Raw genomic sequence first — 20,879 nt, forward strand, 5'->3', positions numbered from 1 at the left:
TTTTATTTATTTGACAGAGTACAAGCTGCGGGAGGAGCAGGGAGAGGGTGAGGGAGAAGCAGGCTTCCCACTGAGCAGAGAGCCTGATGTGGAGCTCAATCCCAGGACCCTGTGATCATGACCTGAGCTGAAGGTAGATGCTTAACTGAGCCACCCAGGTGCCCCATTATGGATTATTTTTAAAATCCTGCCTTTTGGGCATAGCACCAGGAAAACCTACTAGGTTAAAATATAATTTGTAGAAATTAGAGCTCTTATTTTCCTGTATCCAGAGAGTAGATATTTCATGTTTAGCATCATCTTAGCATCTAGTTTTTCATAAGTATGGTTCAGTAAATACTACTTGATAATCTTAAGCATTTTTCCATATGTTTCAGTTAAACTTACATAAAGATACATTGCCTATAGACTTTATAGACTATCACTGTAGGTAAAGACTATATGGTGTATAATCTTCTTGTATCTTATAGTGTATATATTGGTATACATTATATTATGTATAATTTACAGTGTACATATAAGTTTGTATAATTTTAGTCTTTAACGTAGAGTGCTCCTTTTGGTCTCTAGGTTTTTATGTAAAGAGCCCTGGACAGGAGCATAGGGGCATCTGGTTCTTTTTTTTTTTTTTTAATGGTTCATGTAAGGGCTTTATTTATTTATTTTTATTTTTTTAAAGATCTTATTTATTCATGAGAGACGCAGAGAGAGAGAGAGAAAGAGGCAGAGACACAGGCAGAGGGAGAAGCAGGCTCCATGCAGGGAGCCCAACGTGGGACTCGATCCCAGGTCTCCAGGATCACACCCTGGGCTGCAGGCGGCACTAAACTGCTGCGCCACCAGGGCTGCCTGGGCATCTGGTTCTTGATCAAGCTCTGGGGCTGTGTATGCATAACGTGGGACCCTTCCTCTCAACCTCTTCATCTAAATATCTTGATTGGTGAAGTAAGGGGCATGGACTAGAGCAGCATTATCATTGTTTTTGATTATGATCTGTTGTAGTAGCTTTAACTTTACTTTGCAACCAGTACAAACATGGATATATTTAACTGACATGAAAGTTGCACATGACAGTACTTGTCCTTACTACACATGTTGTTTTCTGATCTGTGTATGTTTTTAAAGATTTATTTATTTGAGAGAGAGAGAGAGACAGTGTGAGCAGAGGGAGTGGCAGAAGGAAAGGAAGAGCAATCTCAAGAAGACTCTGCACTGACCGGGGAGCCTGATCCAGGACCTCAGCCAAAACCAAAAGCCAGATGCCCCACTTCCTGATATTTTAAATCCTATTTTATTAATAACAAACACTAGTTATGATCCACTGAGGGTATTCTACAACCCAGTAAGGATTTGACTCACAAACAAGTGCATAGGGGATTCCAGGCTGTTTCTGTTTCAGGATTCTTCTGTGCTCGTGTTTTACAACAGGTGTTTTAAAATGTAGAGTGCTTAAGGGACAAAAGGGTGATGTTGCTCAAACTATGCTTTCTATAAACATACTACCTGGTCTACTTTATGTCATAGGTCTGACCTGAACATTTACCTCAGGTTTACTTACTATGCACAATACAGGGATAGTTCTTCATTCATTCAGGAGTCATAATCTAATGGCCATATAGTCTGTTTTCAAGAGGCTGGAGTGCTAGTCCTCATGTCATCTGTGTGGCCTTGGATAAGTCTTCTGTTTCAACATACCTGAGGCTCAGGGTATACCTCTAACAGCTGAGACTGACAGCGTTTTGGAACAGAAAAATCAGAATGTATGCGTGCAGTGCATAAGGGAAAGCTTTTTGTGTTACTCTCTTCTGTGTAAATCTCAATTGTTTGCTTTGCTTTGGTACATAATGCACACCATTCCCCATCCTCCACCCCAGTCCAGGCAATGCATACCTTTGGTCCAATTTCCAGTCTTCCATAGGGTCTCAAGTTCATCGTCACTTAAGCATGAGGGCTTTCCTGGCCTAGGTTAGGGCCTCCAGCTAAATGTTCCTATAAGTACCCTTGCAATAACTTCTGATACCAACTATCCAGAGTTATGAAGTCTGCTTCATAGGTTAAGAGCACAGTTTTCTACAAGATTGCCTTCAGACACCAGACAAAAATTTGGCTGGGGGGCGGGGGGGTCCTCCAGGTCACTTTATGACCAGCTGGCTACTAGTTTGGGAGTTTCCACTACCCCTTCAGGTTCAATTTAGCTATAAGGACTTCATTCAGGAACATGTTACACTTTTTTTTTTTTTTTTTTTAAGTTTTATTTAAGTAAGCTCTTCACCCAACATGGGGCTGGACCTCACAATTAGGAGATCAAGAGTCTCATGTTCCTCTGGCTGAGCCAGTCAGGTGCCCCAGGAACATGTTATACTTTAAAATTACAATTTTATTATAGCAAAAGAAGTACAAACCAGTCACAGGGAAAGACATGGAGAAGTCTGGGAAGGTTTTGTCGTCCCCTCCCAATGGAGTCCAAAAAACTTCACCCTCCTACCTAGCACAGGGCACACTGGTGTATTATCACATAGAGTATTGCCAACCTAGGAGGCTCAGCTGCTTCTGGGTCTTGAGTTTTTATTTGGTCTCATTATGTCAGCCATGGGCCATGAAGTTCAACTCAATCTCCAGCTTCCTCCCCTGTAATCAATCCCTTGCCCTCCCCAGGGATGTCACCTGGATCAAAGCCCCAACCCTCTAACCACATGGTTGATCCCTCTGGCCTGGCCAGCCCCATCAGGAGGCTTCTCAGCATAGTCTTGTCAAGGGCTCAAGGTAAGAGCATTGCTGTCACTTCAAGGGTTCAAAAGGATCCCTCACGTTTATTACACAACCCTGTATATGCCTTCTCTTACCCCTCTCTATTTTTGTAAGGATTTTATTAGTTTATGAGAGACGGGGTGGGGGTGCAGAGGGAAAGAAGCAGGCTCCCCACTGGGCAGGGAACCCCGTGTGGGACTCGATCCCACAACCATGGGATCACGATCTGAGCCACAGGCGGATGCTTAGCCCCTTAGCCACCCAGGTGCCCACCCCTCTCAATTTACCGGTTTTCTATGCTTTCTGGTCAAGGTTTTGTCTTAAACAACCATGTTGCCAGTGACTGTAAGACGACTCATGTTTTCAATTTTTTTCAATCTCCTTTCTCCGTTATTTTTCCAGGAAGTGTCCAGCTTCATTTTCTTCCTCCCTTCCTGAGAGTATACTGCAATGTTCTTTTGACACCGAATCACTAGATTATGTTGCTTGCTGCACAGCGGATGTGAGTGAACTTGAAAAGCAAATTCTGTCCTAATCAAAAGAGCCACAGGTTGCCTCGTTTATAGAAGAGTAAGACGAAGCATCTGTCGTCAGCCCCTTCCACCTTTGTCTGAACAAGCACGCGTGTCAGCTGCAGAGTCCTGAGTGCGTGCCGCGCAGCCACGCGCCACCTTGCTACGTCACTCTCAGCGGCTCTAACAGCAGCGCGAGGCCACCAGCAAACCCCGACAGCGACGCACGCCCGGCCCGGAGGCGCTGGGCGACCGCGCGTAGGCCCCCGCGCAGGCGCAGAGACGGCGCGGGCGCCGCGGCTCAGGCACCGCCGCGGCTCAGGCACCACCGCGGCTCAGGCACCGCCGCGGCCTCGCGCAGGGCCTCGCGCTGCTGGGCCCGGAAGTGCGTGCGCTCGGCCTTTCCGCGCCCTTCGCGGCGAGCGTCAGGTCGTAGCGGCGTGGTCCGCGCCGAGGGGTCGCGCCAACTGCTGCTCCGCGGGCCCCGCCGCCGCCGCGCTCGCCCTGCTCCTCGGTGGAGGGAAGATGGTGGGCCGGAACAGCGCCATCGCCGCCGGTGTCTGCGGGGCTCTTTTCATCGGGTACTGCATCTACTTCGACCGTAAGAGGCGGAGTGACCCCAACTTCAAGAACAGGCTTCGAGAACGTGAGTGGGTCCTCTGCCCCGGGCCGCCGCCGCCGCCGCCGCCGCCCCTGGCCCCTGGCCCGCCCCCGGCGACCTGCACGGGTCCCTCCATTTTGGACCGACGCTTTTTCCCATTTTGTGTTCCCCGACCGCTTGCCGTCGGAATGCACGGTCGATTGTGTCATTCCGGGGCGGGGGGGGGGGGGGGAGGGGATGGGGGGACTCTCTCCTTTGAACCGCTCTATGTAACTCGAGAGTCGTGTGTTTTGTATTTTGCGAATCGGTGCCCGACACCGGATCCGTACATCAACGGTATCGTTGCCGCATTCTTAAACCCTCTTGGTAGCTTCCCTAAAAAGGCTTCCAAGATATGAGTGAATGCTATAGAAATTGCAGGGGAGTCCAAAGGGCTGCGCTTCCCATGTGGTTCAGTCTTATTTCATACCTGCGACATCTTTTAAGCGAGTTTTCATGAGGGAAATCGTGTCACCAAGACCTTCGTGGTCTTTACATTTCGAAGGCCTCCGTATTAGCAACAGTGGAAGAGTAAATTTGTTGGATAAGAAATATTTTTATGACTTATCTAGGTTGCTCAGTCAAAATAATCTCTAAAATTAAAATTGAGGGGCACCGGGGTGGGTCAGCGGGTTTAGCATCCAGCTGTTGGTTCCAGCTCAGGTCATGGTCTCAGGGTCGTGAGTTCCCTCTCGAGCGCGGAGTCTACCTCCCTGCCCTCCTTTGCCCCCTGCCCCTCCCCACACTTGTGTACTTTCTCTAAAATAAATGAATCTTAAAAATAAGATTGATACGTAAGGTATTAAAGCCCAGAAGGTATGAAGGTGTGATTATCCTCATTTAATTAAGCTCTAGTAAGATATTTCAAGTGTTCAGAAGCCCCACGTGGCTAGTGACCTACCCTCTTGGGGGCATAAGATGATCTTAAATCATCTAGAACATGACATCTAATTCTAGCTGTCATATGTTTTGGGAGGGAAGGGATACAGAGAATTTATCTTATTTACAGTTAGATAGATTAATGGAAGGAAAGCCATTTTGGATTCAGACACTCATTTTTCCAGGCTTGGGTTAGTCATAGATCAGCTGTGTAATTTTAAACTTGCTTAATCTTGATTTTCTTTTTTTTTCTTTCTTTTTTTTTTTATGATAGTCACAGACAGAGAGAGAGAGGCAGAGACATAGGCAGAGGGAAAAGCAGGCTCCATGCACCGGGAGCCCGATGTGGGACTCGATCCCGGGTCTCCAGGCTCGCGCCCTGGGCCAAAGGCAGGCGCCAAACCGCTGCGCCACCCAGGGATCCCAATCTTGATTTTCATAGCTGGTAAAATCAGGTAATGTCCCCTGCCTCTGGTTGTTTTTGTGAAGACGCTGTGTGAAGCACTCACCATCATTGCCGACAAGAGAAAGCCCTTCCAGAAATGCTGGCTCTAAGCATAGCTAGAAATTTAGATCATTTTCGGGTAGTTTCAATATTAGTTGGAGGGATGGTGGTGGTGGTTTGGCTACAGAGCTTAGTAAAGAATGGATTAAGCTTTTCTTCCTCTGGAAACACTGTAATCTGGTCATTAGAAACCTTGAGAAAACTAATTTTTGGTTGAGGAAACCGTAAGAGCTGTCATTTTAGACAAATTGGGAGATTATTTTCAAAGTCCCTTTTCCATCATCTTCAGTCCATAATTTTTTTTTTTTTTTCCTGGAGTTAGTGGCCTAATGATTTCAGTGGTCAGCCTTGAATGATGAGTAACCTTGGGCAAGCGACTAAAACTTTCATTTCCCTCTTTTGTGAAATGTTCTAGTATGTAGGGACTTTAGTACGGTCCCTGGCATGTGGTAATAAATGGATGTGAAAGAATGTTTATAAATATAATTATTTGTTGATACTTTCTTTAGGAAGTAAAATTTTTATTCAGAGTGATTCTGCAATCTGTAAGTTCATGTTTTATGTGTATGTTTGAAAGTAGACAAGATCTGTTTTAACTTGTTAGGTTTATATAGTAGCACTTGGGATTAATTTCTAGGTAATAACTGAGTCAAGGCTTGATTTTACTCATTGAATGTGTAATTCCATGGTTTTTCAGTCTATTAGTATTCTTCCCTTATTACAGGGATAGTATAATATACTGATAAAATAACAAGTAAATTGTTTTATGAAACTAAAGCTAGAAATTTAATCTTATGCTAGAAATTAAAGCAACTAATCAGTCTTAAATTTGGTATTGGTATCAGTCAGACATTCAAACACAATCACTCTCCACTGAATTAAAAAAAAATTTATAAGATTGATAGTAATGGAAACTAAGTTTCTCTCTAGTGGGTTTCATTATTATTTTTGTCATTTTCCAGAAATCTGGCTTAGCAAATTCTGTTTATTCCACTAACTTGCCATGTTCATTTCCTTTTCTTTTTATGGGAATGTGTTCACTTCTGTTAGAAGGGATAGAAGGAGGGACCCCTGGGTGGCTCAGTGGTTTAGCATCTGCCTTCAGCCCAGGGTGTGATCCTGGAGTCCTGGGTTCGTGTCCTGCATTGGGCTCTCTGCATGGAGCCTGCTTCTCCCTCTGCCTGTGTCTCTGCCCCCTCCCCTTCTCTCTGTCTCTCTCATGAGTAAATAAGTAAAATCTTAAAAAAAAAAAAAAAAAAAAAAAAGAAGAAGAAGAAGAAGGGATAGAAGGTAGTGGAAGGATAATAAAGTATCTCCCAAACTGAGAAGATACTTTGTGGCCGAAAAATGAAGCTGATGACTCCATACACTTTACAGGTTTTTGCAGCTTATTTTGCAAGGGGAGGGGTGGGCAGATGACAATCCGGCTGCACAGTTGCTCTCCACAAAGTCCAGACCTAAGTCCACAGATTTTATAGAGTGAGGGCATTAACAGAAATGGCATTGTTGCAAGATTAAAAGGTTCGCCCACACCTCAGAGGATTTGCATGCACCCAAATGACAGCTAACCTTTCATTAGATATTGTGGCACTGCCTGTGTCAGGAAGAAGAAATGCTGTGTTCTCTCTCACAGATTCATGGAAGGCCAAAGAAAGACTGCCCCATTGTGGCCTTGGGCCTTTCTAGGGTATGTACATGAAACTCCAAGGGACCAGGAACACAAAGTCTCCAGAGAGGTCAGCCAGTGCACATGTGAACAAGATGGAAGGCCAAAGATGGAGTCGTATTGTCGGTCAGCATTGTTACAGCTTCCCTCTAGCATATGGAGGCGATACAGAATAATGTTTGAGGACACGTGTTCTGAAGTTCATCTGCTTGGCTTTGAATTGTCCCTCTCCCTGCTTAATAGTTACGACCTTGGTAAACGTTCTCATCTGTAAAATGGAGCTCATAGTAGTACTTGTTTGAGTGTTACTGTGAGGATCAAGCAAGCAAATTAATAGCCTTTATAATAGTGTCTGGCACGTGGCATCTAAAACTTGCTGAGTACTTACCCTCAACTTCTCATTGTTCCTTTGCCTTCAGGTCTGCTGCTTCTGTGTAGCAGTAGTGATATTTAGTAATTAATATAGTATAGTAGCATTATTCTGTGCCTAAGGATACCCTTAAGCAAATTGAAGATAGAATATTATGTGTTCTGTGTCCCCACAGTTAGTTGCCTGAAGATGAACACCCATGAAAGGTAGTTTGTTAGAAAAATAGGCAGTCTTCAAAATTACATATAAGATCAGCCTATTTAATGTATATTTCTTTGTTGAAGCAGCTAGAATTTAATCCTTAGAGTGGTAGCACTTTAGAAGTTTTCGGGGTTCGAGTTGGCAAGAGGTACTGGTGTGGTTAAACCCAGTTTGTAAGGGTAGAAGAGAAAAGTTTCCTGGACCACAATAAATTAACTCCTCTCCCTGCAGTTAGGTGGACAGGTCACTGTCTCTTTAGTCATATATTGAGACTTGGATTTGTAGAATACATTAAGGTTTTCAGTGGACATTTGCTTGTTTTCTTTTTTTTTTTTTTTTAAGATTTTTTTATTTACTCATGAGAGACACAGAGAAAGAGGCAGAGAAGCAGGCTCCGTGCAGGGAGCCCGACGTGGGACTCGATCCTGGGTCTCCAGGATCATGCCCCGGGCCGAAGGTGGCACTAAACCACTGAGCTACCAGGGCTGCCCTTGTTTTCTGAAGCTTTTGTTCCTCACAGTAAAGTTAAACATGCCTTATCTTTAGAGAGTTTAAGAGATTTGCTAAAGTCGCTGAGGTAATAAGTATTAGAGCCTTAACCTTTCTTAGCTATGCCACAATCTCCACATCACTGTGACTAGGGAAACTTACTGTAGGTATTTAGCATAGCACAACTTCAGCTGAGTTGCTGGTAGTGAACTATCTCAATACCAGATGCTTACTTGAGACCATTATCGACTCCTCATATGGCACATTGTAAACTAGACCATATTAAAAAATACATGGTTGAACTAATTTCATTTTCACAACAACTCTGAAGCATGTACCATTCTCGGGCCAGTTTTACATATGAGGAAAGTGAGGGACAAGTTACCGTAACTTGCCCAGGGTCTCACTGACACTAAGAGCTGGGATATAAACGATGTTCCTGCTTCCCCTGTGCTAACACCCTTTCACATGGAGCATATCATTAGATAGCAATTTTTTTTTCTTTGAAAAAAAATTTTTAAGATTTTATTTTTTTAAGATTTATTTATTGAGAGAGAGGGGGGAAGGCAGAGGCACAGGCAGAGGGAGAAGCAGGCTCCATGCAGGGAGCCCGACTTGGGACTTGATCCCAGGTCTCCAGGATCACACCCTGGCTGAAGGTGGCACTAAACTGCTGAGCCACCCGGGCTGCCCCCTTTGAAAACATTTTTAAAAGATTTTGAGAGCACGCGTGAATGCAAGTGGGGGTTTGGAGCAGAGGTGAACTAAGAGGGACAGTTGTATTGTCCTGAGTGCATAGCCTGACTTGGGCCATCCCACAATCCTGAGATCATGACCTGAGCCAGAAACCCAGAGTCAGATGCTTAACTGAGGCCAACCGGGGGTCCCATTAAATAGCAACTTAAGATACTGTTAGGGTCTTTTACTGATTTGGCTTAAGGGTTTTAAAATTTTTTAATGTCACTCACTTTGGAGATACGTAGTTTTTTTCCAAATCAAAAGACCAAAAATTGAGCAAGAGTGTAGGCAGAAGTTTTTTCTTTTCGTCAGCCAGCAGGAGTCAAGAATCTTGCAGTGCATTTCTGAACACTGTCCTCCTACCTTCTCATTACCTGGTTTAGGAATGTCAGATAGCTTTCAACATTCAGGAAAGATTGAATCTGTTATATTTCAGTAATAAAAGTTTCTCACGGCAATGGCTTCTTTGCTTGTGTTTTACGTTTCCCTGTGGAGCGGGGCTTGCTCTGCTTGTGGCAGTTAATCAGCTGTTGGAATCGTCTCCATCTTGAAAATTGCTGATCTTGGTGCCCCAAAGGGAAGGTAAAAGCTCTTGCCCAGAAATGTCATATTGTCCATGCACAGCTCATTGATCAGAACCCTGACCCTGAGAATTCAGGAGACTAAGGAAGTAAGAGAGCCCTACTCAGCATTGTTTTGCAAATAGAATGAATAACTGCCACCGTTTGATTTCTTTTAATTCCCATTTTAATAATGGTAAAATGAAAATACTCCATTTCTTGCAGGAAGAAAGAAGCAGAAGCTTGCTAAGGAGAGAGCTGGACTTTGCAAGGTAATCTGTTTTTTTTTTTTTTATATTATATATTTTATAGAAAGAATAATTTTACAAATTACATCAAAGGTATTTCGACAAAGCTAATTGATACCAGACACTGATTTTTCTATTTTAAGGTATAATTTGTTGTTTTTCGGAATAGTTAACTCAGTTCAACTGCAGATTGTTTGGTCTATCATTATTTCCCCCTTGTTGGCCCAAACAGCAAGACAACTTACTTACTACATGAGTGTTACTTTAGGGGAAATAAGATGATAGTCTCTAGAAGACAGTTCAAACTTTCTCACTCAGCTGCTTCAAAGTAATACAGTAAACATTTATTAATTTAATTTTCCTGGCAGCCCTGGTGGCTCAGCGGTTTAGTGCCGCCTTCAGCCCAGGGTGTGATCCTGGAGGCCTGGGATCGAGTCCCACGTTGGGCAGAGAGCATGGAGCCTGCTTTTCCCTCTGCCTGTGTCTCTGCCTCTATGTCTCTCTCTCTCTCATGAATAAATAAAATCTTTAAAAAAATAATAATAATGATTTAATTTTCCTCCCTTCAGCTTCCTTTAAAAGAACCACATACTATTTGCTTCAAAAGTTACACCAGATTATTCATACTACTGATCCAGAATCCTAACACATGGCAAATTTAACCTTGATGTAATATGTACATGCAGATAAAAATCCTTTTGGGGGGATGCCTGGGTGGCTCAGCAGTTGGGTGTCTGCCTTTGGCTCAGGGTGTGATCCCACGGTCCCGAGATCGAGCCCCATATTGGGCTCCCTGCATGGAGCCCACTTCTCCCTCTGCTTGTGTCTCATGAATAAATAAAAATCTTTTAAAAATCTTTTTTTTTCTTTTCATAGATCCTGTGTTCATAATTATTTTTTTTAAAGATTTTATTTATTTATTTATTTATTCATGAGATACGGAGAGAGAGAGGCAGAGACACAGGCAGAAGGAGAAGCAGGCTCCATGCAGGGAGCCTGACGTGGGACTCGATCCCAGGTCTCCAGGATCACACCCTGGGCTGCAGGCGGCGCTAAACCGCTGCGCCACCCGGGCTGCCCCATAATTATTTTTAATGACTACATAGGTTTCTCTGCTTGATTAAAAAAATGTTTTTCTTTTTCATTGAAATCCGTTCCATTGTTGGATTCCCAGGACTTGGACTACAGGATCAGTGATGATTCTTTTTAAAGAAAGTTGAGGCTAAGAAAAATTAAATCAGAAAATGTTATATTTTATTATTTTGAAATAAGAAATCAACACAGCTAAGTAACTGGACACGATAATAGTGAAGTGAAACTGAGAAGCAACCACTTTGTCCCATTATGTCCAACTACCTTTCTGAACTATGTAGTATGTTCTTAATGTTTCATTAGCCTTTTCTTTCTAAGGACAACCTAAGGTAGATAAAGACATATACATCAGTATGTATTTTTAGATACAGGCATAATCAAAACCTAGGCTGAGATAGTTGATGAAAGATGCCTCTACTTTGAGAAATTTAAGTTTTTCATCTGTATTGGTATAATATTAGTCAGAAACCAAAAACTTCCACTAATAGAAGTCTAGGTTTTTTAAATAAAATAGGACTTTTTAATAAGTAGGTTTATGTTTTTTTAATGATAAGTCATAAAGCTGATTACCATAGCTGGTAATATGTAACAAACTACAAAACAGGGACACAGGAATGGGAACTTATTTACATAAAGCTGCTTTGTAGTAGCTGCTTTTTGTAGCAGTTTGTAATAGCAAAGAAATGAGAATTAGCTCAAATGTGCAACAACTACATCATGATTAAGCAATCCTATATTCCTTCAATGGAATATTCTATTACCATTTAAAATAATCCTGTAGATACATGTAAAATCTATTCAGAATAATGCTGGAGGGCAGCCCCAGTGGCTCAGCGGTTTAGCGCTGCCTTCAGCCCAGGGCATGATACTGGAGACCCAGGATGGAGTCCCATGTCAGGCTCCCTGCATGGAGCCTGCTTCTCCCTTTGCCTGTGTGTCTCTGCCTCTCTCTCTCTCTCTCTCTCTCTCTCTCTCTCTGTCTCATGAATGAATAAATAAAATCTTTAAAAAATAAATAAATAAAAATAATGTTGGATCAGAAAAACAGTTGACTCTAGTTATATAAAAATCTGTAATAACAACGATCACATTAATGTAAGTATGCATATTTTACGATAGAGATCGTTGTACTCCATTTTTTACTTTAGGTTTGATGCACAGCTTTCTGAGAACTGTTCTAGTATCAGTTTGATCATTAAGTATTTTTTTCTTGTATTCATTTAAATGTAGATTATAAATTAATGCTTGTAAGTATTAAAGAGTAAATTTCTTTTTATCGTTTTTTATGAGTTACTCAGTTTTTGTTGTTTTGTTTTTAGTGTCATGATTTTCTGTGTATTGATTATATCCCCAGCATGATTTTGATATTATTTATTATTCTATTTCCAAACAGTTACCTGACCTTAAAGATGCTGAAGCGGTTCAGAAATTCTTCCTTGAAGAAATACAGCTTGGTGAAGAGTTGTTAGCCCAAGGTAATATTCATTAAAAGACTAAGAAATTAGAATTTTTCACACTAATATAAATTTATAGTGATAATGGGATTTTTTTTGTGTGTGTGTGCGTGTAGTGGAGCTTTTATTTTTATTTCTTAAATATTTTATTTATTTATTCATGAGAGAGAGAGAGAAAGGCAGAGGGAGAAGCAGGCTCCCTGTAGGGAGCCCGCTATGGGACTCGATCCCTGGACCCGGGGTCATGCCCTGAGCCAAAGGCAGACGCTCAACTGCTGAGCCACCCAAGTGTCCCATGTAGCAGCTTTTAAAAAAGGTTTTCTAAGTATTTCAAGACAAGTCATTTAGTAATGGGAGGATTATTTTATTTAAGGCTGGTTCTAGGGGTTCCTGGGTGGCTCTACGAGTTAAGTGCCTCACTCTTGATTTCAGCTCAGGTCGTGATCTTGGGATTCTGAGATTGAGCCCCATGTGGTCTCTGCTTGGGATTCTCCCTGTCCCCTGCCCTGGCTCATGCGGTCTCCCACGCTTGCGTGCTGTCTCTCTCTCATTCTCTCACTCTCTAAAACTAAAAAGACTGGCTCTAGAAAAATACTTCTCATGGATCATCATTGTCCATAATGTTTTGAGTGAGTTTGAAGTTTATTTGCTATATGATACAGATACTATGAGTAATCTTTACAAATGAGGGTTGTGTTTTTTTTTTTTTTTTTAAGCAGTTCAGAGAATATAGTCGTAATATGTAAATAGTAACTGAATATGCTTCCTCAACTTCTTCATGTAATCTTCAGGTCTTTTCCAATATTTATTTATTGGAAAGAGTGGCTAATGTAAATCCCAGAGAAGGTTAATTTACCTGTCAGAGCCATACAGTGAGTTTATGGTGCTTGATTTCAGTCAGTGATACGAATCTGATCTAGAGTTTAAGCTTTTGTGCTTTATGTATTCAATTAAGGACTAAGGATTATTTCTTTAAAACATTACTATTACGAAGTTAAAATGATCAAACAGGCCAATTGGAGAACTAGAATCGGTAGAGTCTTAAATGTATTTGTAAATTTTTAGTGTCAAATTAGCTTTTATTTATTTATTTTTAAAAGATTTATTTATTGAGATAGACTTTCTGCCTGGGGATAGGGAGGAGGGGCAGAGATAGAATCTTAAGCAGGCTCCATGCCCCAGTGCAGAGCTGTTTAGCTCCATTCTTTAAGGATTCTTTAAGATCATCACCTCAGCTGAAATCAAATCTGATGCTTAACCAACTGTGCTACCCAGGTGCCCTCAAATTAGCTTTTATTAGAAAAATAGCTTCGAAGTATTTGCTATCGTTGATAAAAATGGTTTTTCTTATGCTCATTGCTGTATCATAGACTTAGTATCATGAATGTCATTTGTGATTTTTTTGTTTTGTTTTTATGGAAAGAATTAAAGGTTTGAAGTGGTGGTGACATGTTATTTTTTGTTTTGTCTCCTCCTTCCTAGTAATTTCTATGCGTTTTTTGTTTTTTTCTTTAAGAAATAATTATCTTCATTTGGATGGCATAGTAGGCTGATAATATTTACAAATAAAAATGGAAATGTCTTACTAGAAAGTAATTTTGGCTTTTTTACCTCATTACAATAAGAAAAACCTGAGATTTAATCATAGGGTAATAGTAAAGCACTTAAATCCTCATAGAGCTCATTTTATAGACTGTATTACTGTCCTTCTCAAACTGAAGCTAACAGCTTAAGTCAACAGATGGCCGCAATGCACAGTAACTCATGGTGGCTGGGAGGAAGGACAGGGAAGAGTTAACTCTTTTTCCTAAGCTCATATTCTACACTTTAACTCCACACCATCCAGAGGGTTACTTAACTCTACCAAGTTGCCTTTCTTCTGGTGGAAACTACCAACCAAACCTAAGGTTGAAGAATCAGGTTGGTTAGTATTAGGGGAGAAAGTCAACATCTAAGTAAACCATAAACCATGTAAAGGTGTAAGTTATTTAGGCAGTGAACTTCATTGCTTGGCATGGCCTCCACCATCTAGGGTCTTCCATAAGCATATTCTGTTAACTGAACCAGATCTCATCTCAGGATTGATGTGAATGGACTCAAGTCTACAATGTAGAGAAGAAATTGTATTGAGTTGCTATGGTGGTTCATTGACTATTTCCAGTATATTTAGAAATAATAGGAGGTGTCTTGGGATTCTGTGTTTTACATATAACAATCCAGTAGCTGCTCTGATTTCATTTAATAATCAGAATTAATATCCCCAGACAACAGTGTTGCAGTCCCATATATTGCCTATAAATTCATTGGCTTGAGAATTCAGTGGCATCTTAATTTCTAAGTCAGTGGAGCCATTGTGTCCTCTCATGGAAGTCCAAGCCCATGCAAAAGACCTAATTCTTTTGTATTTTCCAATTTTAATAAAATCTTTTAATGCTTTGTAGAGTTTTGCTTTATTCAGTTTGAATATCTCAGTCTTTAGATTTTCCCAAGTGAATTTTTTTTTAAGATTTTTTATTTATTTATGAAAGACACAGAGGAGAGAGAGAGGCAGAGACACAGTCAGAGAGAGAAGCAGGCTCCATGCAGGGAGTCTGATGGTGGGACTTGATCCCGGGACTCTGGGATCATGCCCTAGGCAAAGACAGACACTCAACCACTGAGCTACCCAGGCGTCCCAACAAGTGAAATGTTATAGCAAGGCAATTCTTCTTCTTCACATGCCATCCTCAGTTCCTTTATTAGGTCACATTCTTATTCAGGGTTGGAAAACTGTGTTTACTGGTTTATTATAAAGGATATGACTCAGGAGCAGCCAGGTAGAAGAGATGCATACGATGAGGTGTGCGAGGATGGGTGGGCAGGACATGAGAATCTTCTACTGTCTCTGGATGCACCACCCTCTTAATACCTTGATGTGCTCACCAATCCAGAAAATAATCTTTTTTAAAAAAGTAATATGTCGGGATCCCTGGGTGGCGCAGCGGTTTGGCGCCTGCCTTTGGCCCAGGGCGCGATCCTGGAGACCCCGGATCGAATCCCACGTCGGGCTCCCGGTGCATGGAGCCTGCTTCTCCCTCTGCCTGTGTCTCTGCCTCTCTCTCTCTCTCTCTCTGTGACTATCCTAAATAAATAAATAAAATATTTAAAAAAAAAAAAAAAAAAAAAAAAGTAATATGTCCATTGTAGGATAAGTTTTAAAAGTCCTATCACTCAGAGTTAACCTCTTTTTGCCACCAGCTTCTTGCCACTTCCATTAGTGTGACTGTTTTTCCTACTAGCGTTACTTAAAAGTTTTTTTCTTTCTTGTATTTGCATGTAGTAACATTTAAAATAGTATAAGGATTAGTCTAAAGTGAATTTGGGCCCCCTTTTCTCCTCAGTTCCCAATCTTTGGGTTCTTCTCAGAAAAGTTGGGTTCTGGGGCAGCCCAGGTGGCTCAGCAGTTTAGTGCTGCCTTCAGCCCAGGGTGTGATCCTGGAGACCCGGGATCTGGTCCCATATCAGGCTCCCTGCATGGAGCCTGCTTCTCCCTCTGCCTGTGTCTCTGCCTCTCTCTCTGTCTCTCATGAATAAATAAATAAAATCTTTAAAAAAAAAAAAAAAGAAGAAGAAGGGTTCTGTAGTTAGCAATTTCTGTCTAATACACTGTTTCAGAAATATTGTAAGTCTGTAAGTAGGAATATAATTGGACATTTTTACACTTTAATTTCTCCCCTTTTTAAATGTGTTTTGAAGATACTTTCAATACTTGTGATCTGATTTATTCTTAGTAATGGTTTAATAATATCCAGTTATATATACGTATTATAGATTACTTCCAAGGTTTTACTTGTGTGATATTTTTGGTCAGTATCACTTAGAGATATAATGAAGGCTTTAGAGTTGAATTTTTGACAAAGGCAAAGGCTTTCCAGGTCACATGTTATTTTTACATAAATCTTTCAGGCGAATATGAGAAGGGTGTAGACCATCTAACAAATGCAATTGCTGTGTGTGGACAGCCACAGCAGTTGCTGCAAGTGTTACAGCAAACTCTTCCACCACCAGTGTTCCAGATGCTTCTGACCAAGCTTCCAACAATTAGTCAGGTAAGGATTTGAAATGTTAATAAAAGTGGGTAGAATCTGAGAATTAAATATTTTAGGGACATTTATATTGAAAAATTAGTCTAGTGTACATTATGAAATTATGAAACTTATCTTGGAATCAAAGTAGAATTAGAGATAGCAGTGCTTGAAACTTTTCTTCCCCTAATAATATTGACGTGATTGGGCATAAGATCTAGTTGTTGTGCCCCTACGTATGGGTCAGGAAATAAGTCTCATAGTACTAAATCTCAGGCCTTCGTATTTCAAATTAGTCCACTGTCAGCTACTGAACCTAGGTTTCTATCAACTTTTGGGAGCCCATGCGTTCAGTTAAGTGGCCAGGCGCAGAGGGCAGAGGAGCCAAGATGGCCTACCCTGAGATTATATCCTAAAGGATTGTGGATATCCTCTGACCTCACTTGTCTAAAGGCCCCAGTGCCTCTGCTTCTGCCAAGGTGGACTTTGAGCTTGGAGCTATTTGATTACATCTGCGTAAGACTATATCTAACTTAAGAATTGATTAAAATGCATTCTGTTCATTTTTTAAATCTTTTCCAGGGAACCAAAATGAATCTATTTTTTGGAATAGTTTATTCGTGTATTAATTTCCATAGTTGGTGTGATTAAAAATTGGTTGATTGTTCAAACTGATGTATACTCAGCTATTTTGGAAAGGGACTATTTTCTTCTGAAAATAAAGGCCCCAAAGATTTAAAGGAAAGAGTTGGGAAATCAAAGATTTGGTCTTAATCCTTTTTATTTGTACTAATGTGATTCCTAGTCTATCTAAATCAGATTTCTCAGTTTAATATTATCTGCTCTTGCAAAGGCAGCATAGCATAGTGCTTTTGGAAGATGGATCTGAGAGTGAGGTCTTTTGAAATATGGATGAGTTCAGGATGAAGCCTGAACTCCTCTTTATAAAAATGGCCTCCTTTACTCCATTAACTCATGTTATCTGGAAATATTTTCAAATGCTAATTTTGGAATTACTGTATTCCTTCTTATATGATGACTGAGTATTTTCAGGGTAAAAAGGGAAATGTTGGGAGCATAGAATGACAAGTTAAGCACTAATCAGTATTCTCAGTTTATATGAGAGTGAAAAGAGATCTTAAATTCTTTTTGGTTTTAGTTACATAATTGATTAATATGTAAAAGAGTATAATGTTAACCCTCCTTGGATTTTGAAATGGGACCGGCAGTAGTATGGTCATTATTTTCTTTGATAACAGTGTCTAACAGTGTTAAATGATGAAATCTTAGAGTGGGTAAACTTTAGCAAGGTTTGATTCTTTGAATACAAAGGACATTTTTTTCCCTTAAAATTTTTTTTTGAAATTGACGTATTGTTGACACATAATATTACATTAGTTTCAGGTGTTGACAAGTCTGTACATTATGGTCTTACTAGGTGTGGCACAGACAGACATTATCTGCCTCACCATACAATGGTATTACATGATAGAGTATATATTCCCTGTGCTGTACTTTTTATCCCTGTGATTTATTCCTTACATAACTGGAATAAGTTATTCCTGGACCTCTCACTCCCCTTCACTTGTTTTGCCCATCCCCGTAACCCACTTACCTTGTGGCAACCACCAATTTGTATTTATGAATCTCTTTCTCCTTTTTTTCTTCATGGTTTTTAGATGCCACATAAAAGTGAAATCAGATGGTGCTTATCTTTATCTTAAGGAAATAACACTTAGCACAATGTCCTCTATGTCCATCCATGTTGCAGGTAGCAAGATCTCATTCTTTTTTACAGCTACATAATAGTTCGTTGTATATGTATACCACTTCTTTATCCATTTATCCATTGATGGACACATAGTGTTGCTTCCCTATCTTGGCTATTGTAAATAATGCTGCAATGATGTAGAGGTGCATACATCTTTCCAAATTAGTATTTTCATTTTCTTTAGGTAAATAACCAGTTGTGGAATTACTGCACCATATGGTATTTCTATTTTTAATTTTTTGAGGAACCTTTATACTGTTTTCCACCGTGGCTGTACCAGTTTACAGTCCAGGCAATGCATGAGTTCCTTTTTCTTCAGTCCTTGTCAACACTTGTTATCTTTCTGGTTCTGGGCATTCTGAGAGGTGTGAAGTGATATCTCATTGTGGTTTTGATTTGCATTTCCCTGATGATTAATGGTGTTGAATATCTTTGCATATGTCTGTTGGGGAAATGTGTATTCAGGTCTTCTGCCTGTTTTAAATTGAATTATTATGTTTTTTCCTCCATGTTAGTTGTAGTTCTTTATATATTTTGGCTATTAACCCCTTATTAGATACATAATTTACAAATACCCTTCAGTAGGTTGCCTTTTCATTTTGTTGGTTTACTTTGCCATGTAAAAGCTTTTTATTTTGTGTGGTCCCAGTGGTTTATTTTTGCTTTTGTTTTCTTTGCCTGAGGGGACATACATAGAAAAAGGTTGTTAAGGCCTTTGTCCAAGAGATTATTGCCAGTGTTTTCTTTTAGAAGTTTTATGGTGTCAGGTCTCACATTTAGATCTTTAATCCATTTTGAGTTTATTTTTGTGCATGCTGTAAGGAAGTGGTCCCATTTCATTCTTTTGCATGTAGCTGTATGGTTTTCTCAACACCATTTATTGAAGACACTCTTTTCCTATTGGATATTCTTGTCTCTTACAAAGGACTTTTAAAAATTAATTTTTGGAGGGGATGCCTGGGATGGTTCAGCAGTTGAGAATCTGCCTTTAGCTGAGGGCATGATCCCGTGGTACGGTATTGGAGTCCCACATCGGGCTCCATGCGAGGGGCTTGTTTCTCTGTGTTTCTAATGAATAAATTTAAAAAAATGTTTTTTAAATAAAATAAAAAATTTTTCTTTTCTCTTTCAGAGAATTGTAAGTGCTCAGAGCTTGGCTGAAGATGATGTGGAATGAGAAAATGTCAACATAATCTCAATTAAAAATATTTTTAAAATCTTAAGTCAGAAGATGAGCAGCTCTGGGGGAGTAAGGGCAAATAGGCTTGTTATGGACTGTCCTATGCTGAAATCTACCAAAGTTAATTTTTACTTTGTGTAGATCCATTCATCTGTTTTATTTATTTTTCCCAGTGAAAAGTGTATTTTGATAGAAAGCGTTTTCATTTTATAAATACACTATGAGTTACCAAAATATCATGGATTTATTTTATTCTTAAAACGTGCAATTAAAAAGTGTACATATAACATCACTACTTATATTAAAAATACTCAGTGCTTAGTTTTGAAAGATAGGCAAAAAAGTATAAGAGAAAGCTGAAGAATGCACGTTTTTTTAAGCTAATACACTTTGCTCTAATAAAACAATTGGATGGAAACTTCTTTTGTTTATCAAAACTGAGCATTAAAAATCTTGAGAGATTATTTCTTTCCATTTAATCTCTTAAATATGTGAGATTTGCTGCTGTGCTGTATTAATTCCTCCCTCCCTGTGTATTTGTCTTGAAATGTTTTGTTTAAATTGGTGGGCTTAATGTGTTCTGGATATTTATCTCTTTGTATTTAGATGTATGTAGTTGCAATTAGCACCGGGAATTAGATCTATGTACATCCTTAATCTAGCCATGTGAGCTTCACCAGTTACTGTCTGCCCTCTTTCCTCAAACAGTAAGGGAATTTGTCTGCTAATTCAGAGAAGTGTCCCTTTTAGCTTTTAATTCATTTGGTTTTATTCAGCATCTTCAAATCCACCTTCTCCTGAGGTATATATTTGTTTGGACAACCAGGCCTTGCATTATTTTTACTCTGAAGTTTGCATGCTTGCCTGACCTAGTATTTCTAAACCCACTTCCCCTTTTTAAAAAAGATCTAACTTATGTTGCTTTTCACTGAAATTATATGGTTCTGTCGCTACTCTTGTAAATCTGAAACTTAACCTGTAGGGTAACTGGGATGCTAAGCTTGTAAAATGTTCTCCTTTGCTTTTATCTTCAGTGTATCTCCTTAATCCTCTTTCAATCTGATTCATTTATCTTGTTATGATGAGAATAAGGTGTAACCTTGTGACTGAAGACTTGCAAAGAATGGAGATGTTCTCAAAATAGTGACATGTCATCTGTAGTCACAGATTGCACATCAGGTCTGAGAATAAAGATCTTGGTACTTACTGTCATCTGTTGAACTGAGTAACAATTCCTCCCTGTACACATTGCCTTTATTCTGTCTAGAAATCTGGAGAGATCCCGAAGACTTTTTCTTATGTACTTGTATATTTTACTTAATTTACTTACAAGTTGTCCTTAACCTTAACCTTGGGTTTATGTTGTAGTTGGGATATAGAGGAAAGAATTTGGAGCATGGTTTTAAGTTTTTGCTTCTGGACAACCCCACAGCCTTTGGCAGTCACATACATCTCTGAACTTACCCCTAGTATTCTCATCTATCAAATTAGAACATCAGACTACGTAACTCAGACACTTAAGACTTCCTTGTGTACCTTCCAGGTTCATGATCCCTCATCCTTAAGCAGCATGCTGCTTTTTTTTTTTTTTTTTTTTTTTTTTTAAATGACACCCTGTCTGTGTCCTGTCCTTCGGTGGGGATAGGGAGATAACCAGTGCAAAAATGCTGGTTAGCCAGTTTTACTAATAGATCCCAAATCCAAAGCAGTGTAGTGGTGATTGGTCGGTCACAGAGCTAAGAAACAGTCTTTTGTCCTATAC

The 20,879-nt window shown here is 40.0% G+C and overlaps 1 protein-coding gene and 1 non-coding gene across 2 annotated transcripts; both read left to right on the top strand.

The window, feature by feature from the left end:
* The first annotated feature begins 3,508 nt into the window (after positions 1-3,508).
* TOMM20 (translocase of outer mitochondrial membrane 20) lies at positions 3,509-20,329 on the top strand. Its single transcript, XM_038533873.1, has 5 exons — positions 3,509-3,906; positions 9,534-9,580; positions 12,042-12,123; positions 16,048-16,190; positions 19,070-20,329. The coding sequence occupies exons 1-5, from the start codon at positions 3,786-3,788 to the stop codon at positions 19,112-19,114; spliced, it is 438 nt and encodes a 145-aa protein (XP_038389801.1). The 5' UTR covers positions 3,509-3,785; the 3' UTR covers positions 19,115-20,329.
* Positions 4,207-4,341, top strand: LOC119871701. Its single transcript, XR_005358771.1, has one exon. It is a non-coding gene; the product is annotated as a small nucleolar RNA SNORA14 (small nucleolar RNA).
* Positions 20,330-20,879: the final 550 nt, after the last annotated feature.

This window comes from Canis lupus, chromosome 4, assembly GCF_011100685.1.
Source record: "Canis lupus familiaris isolate Mischka breed German Shepherd chromosome 4, alternate assembly UU_Cfam_GSD_1.0, whole genome shotgun sequence".
Taxonomy (NCBI): domain Eukaryota; kingdom Metazoa; phylum Chordata; class Mammalia; order Carnivora; family Canidae; genus Canis; species Canis lupus.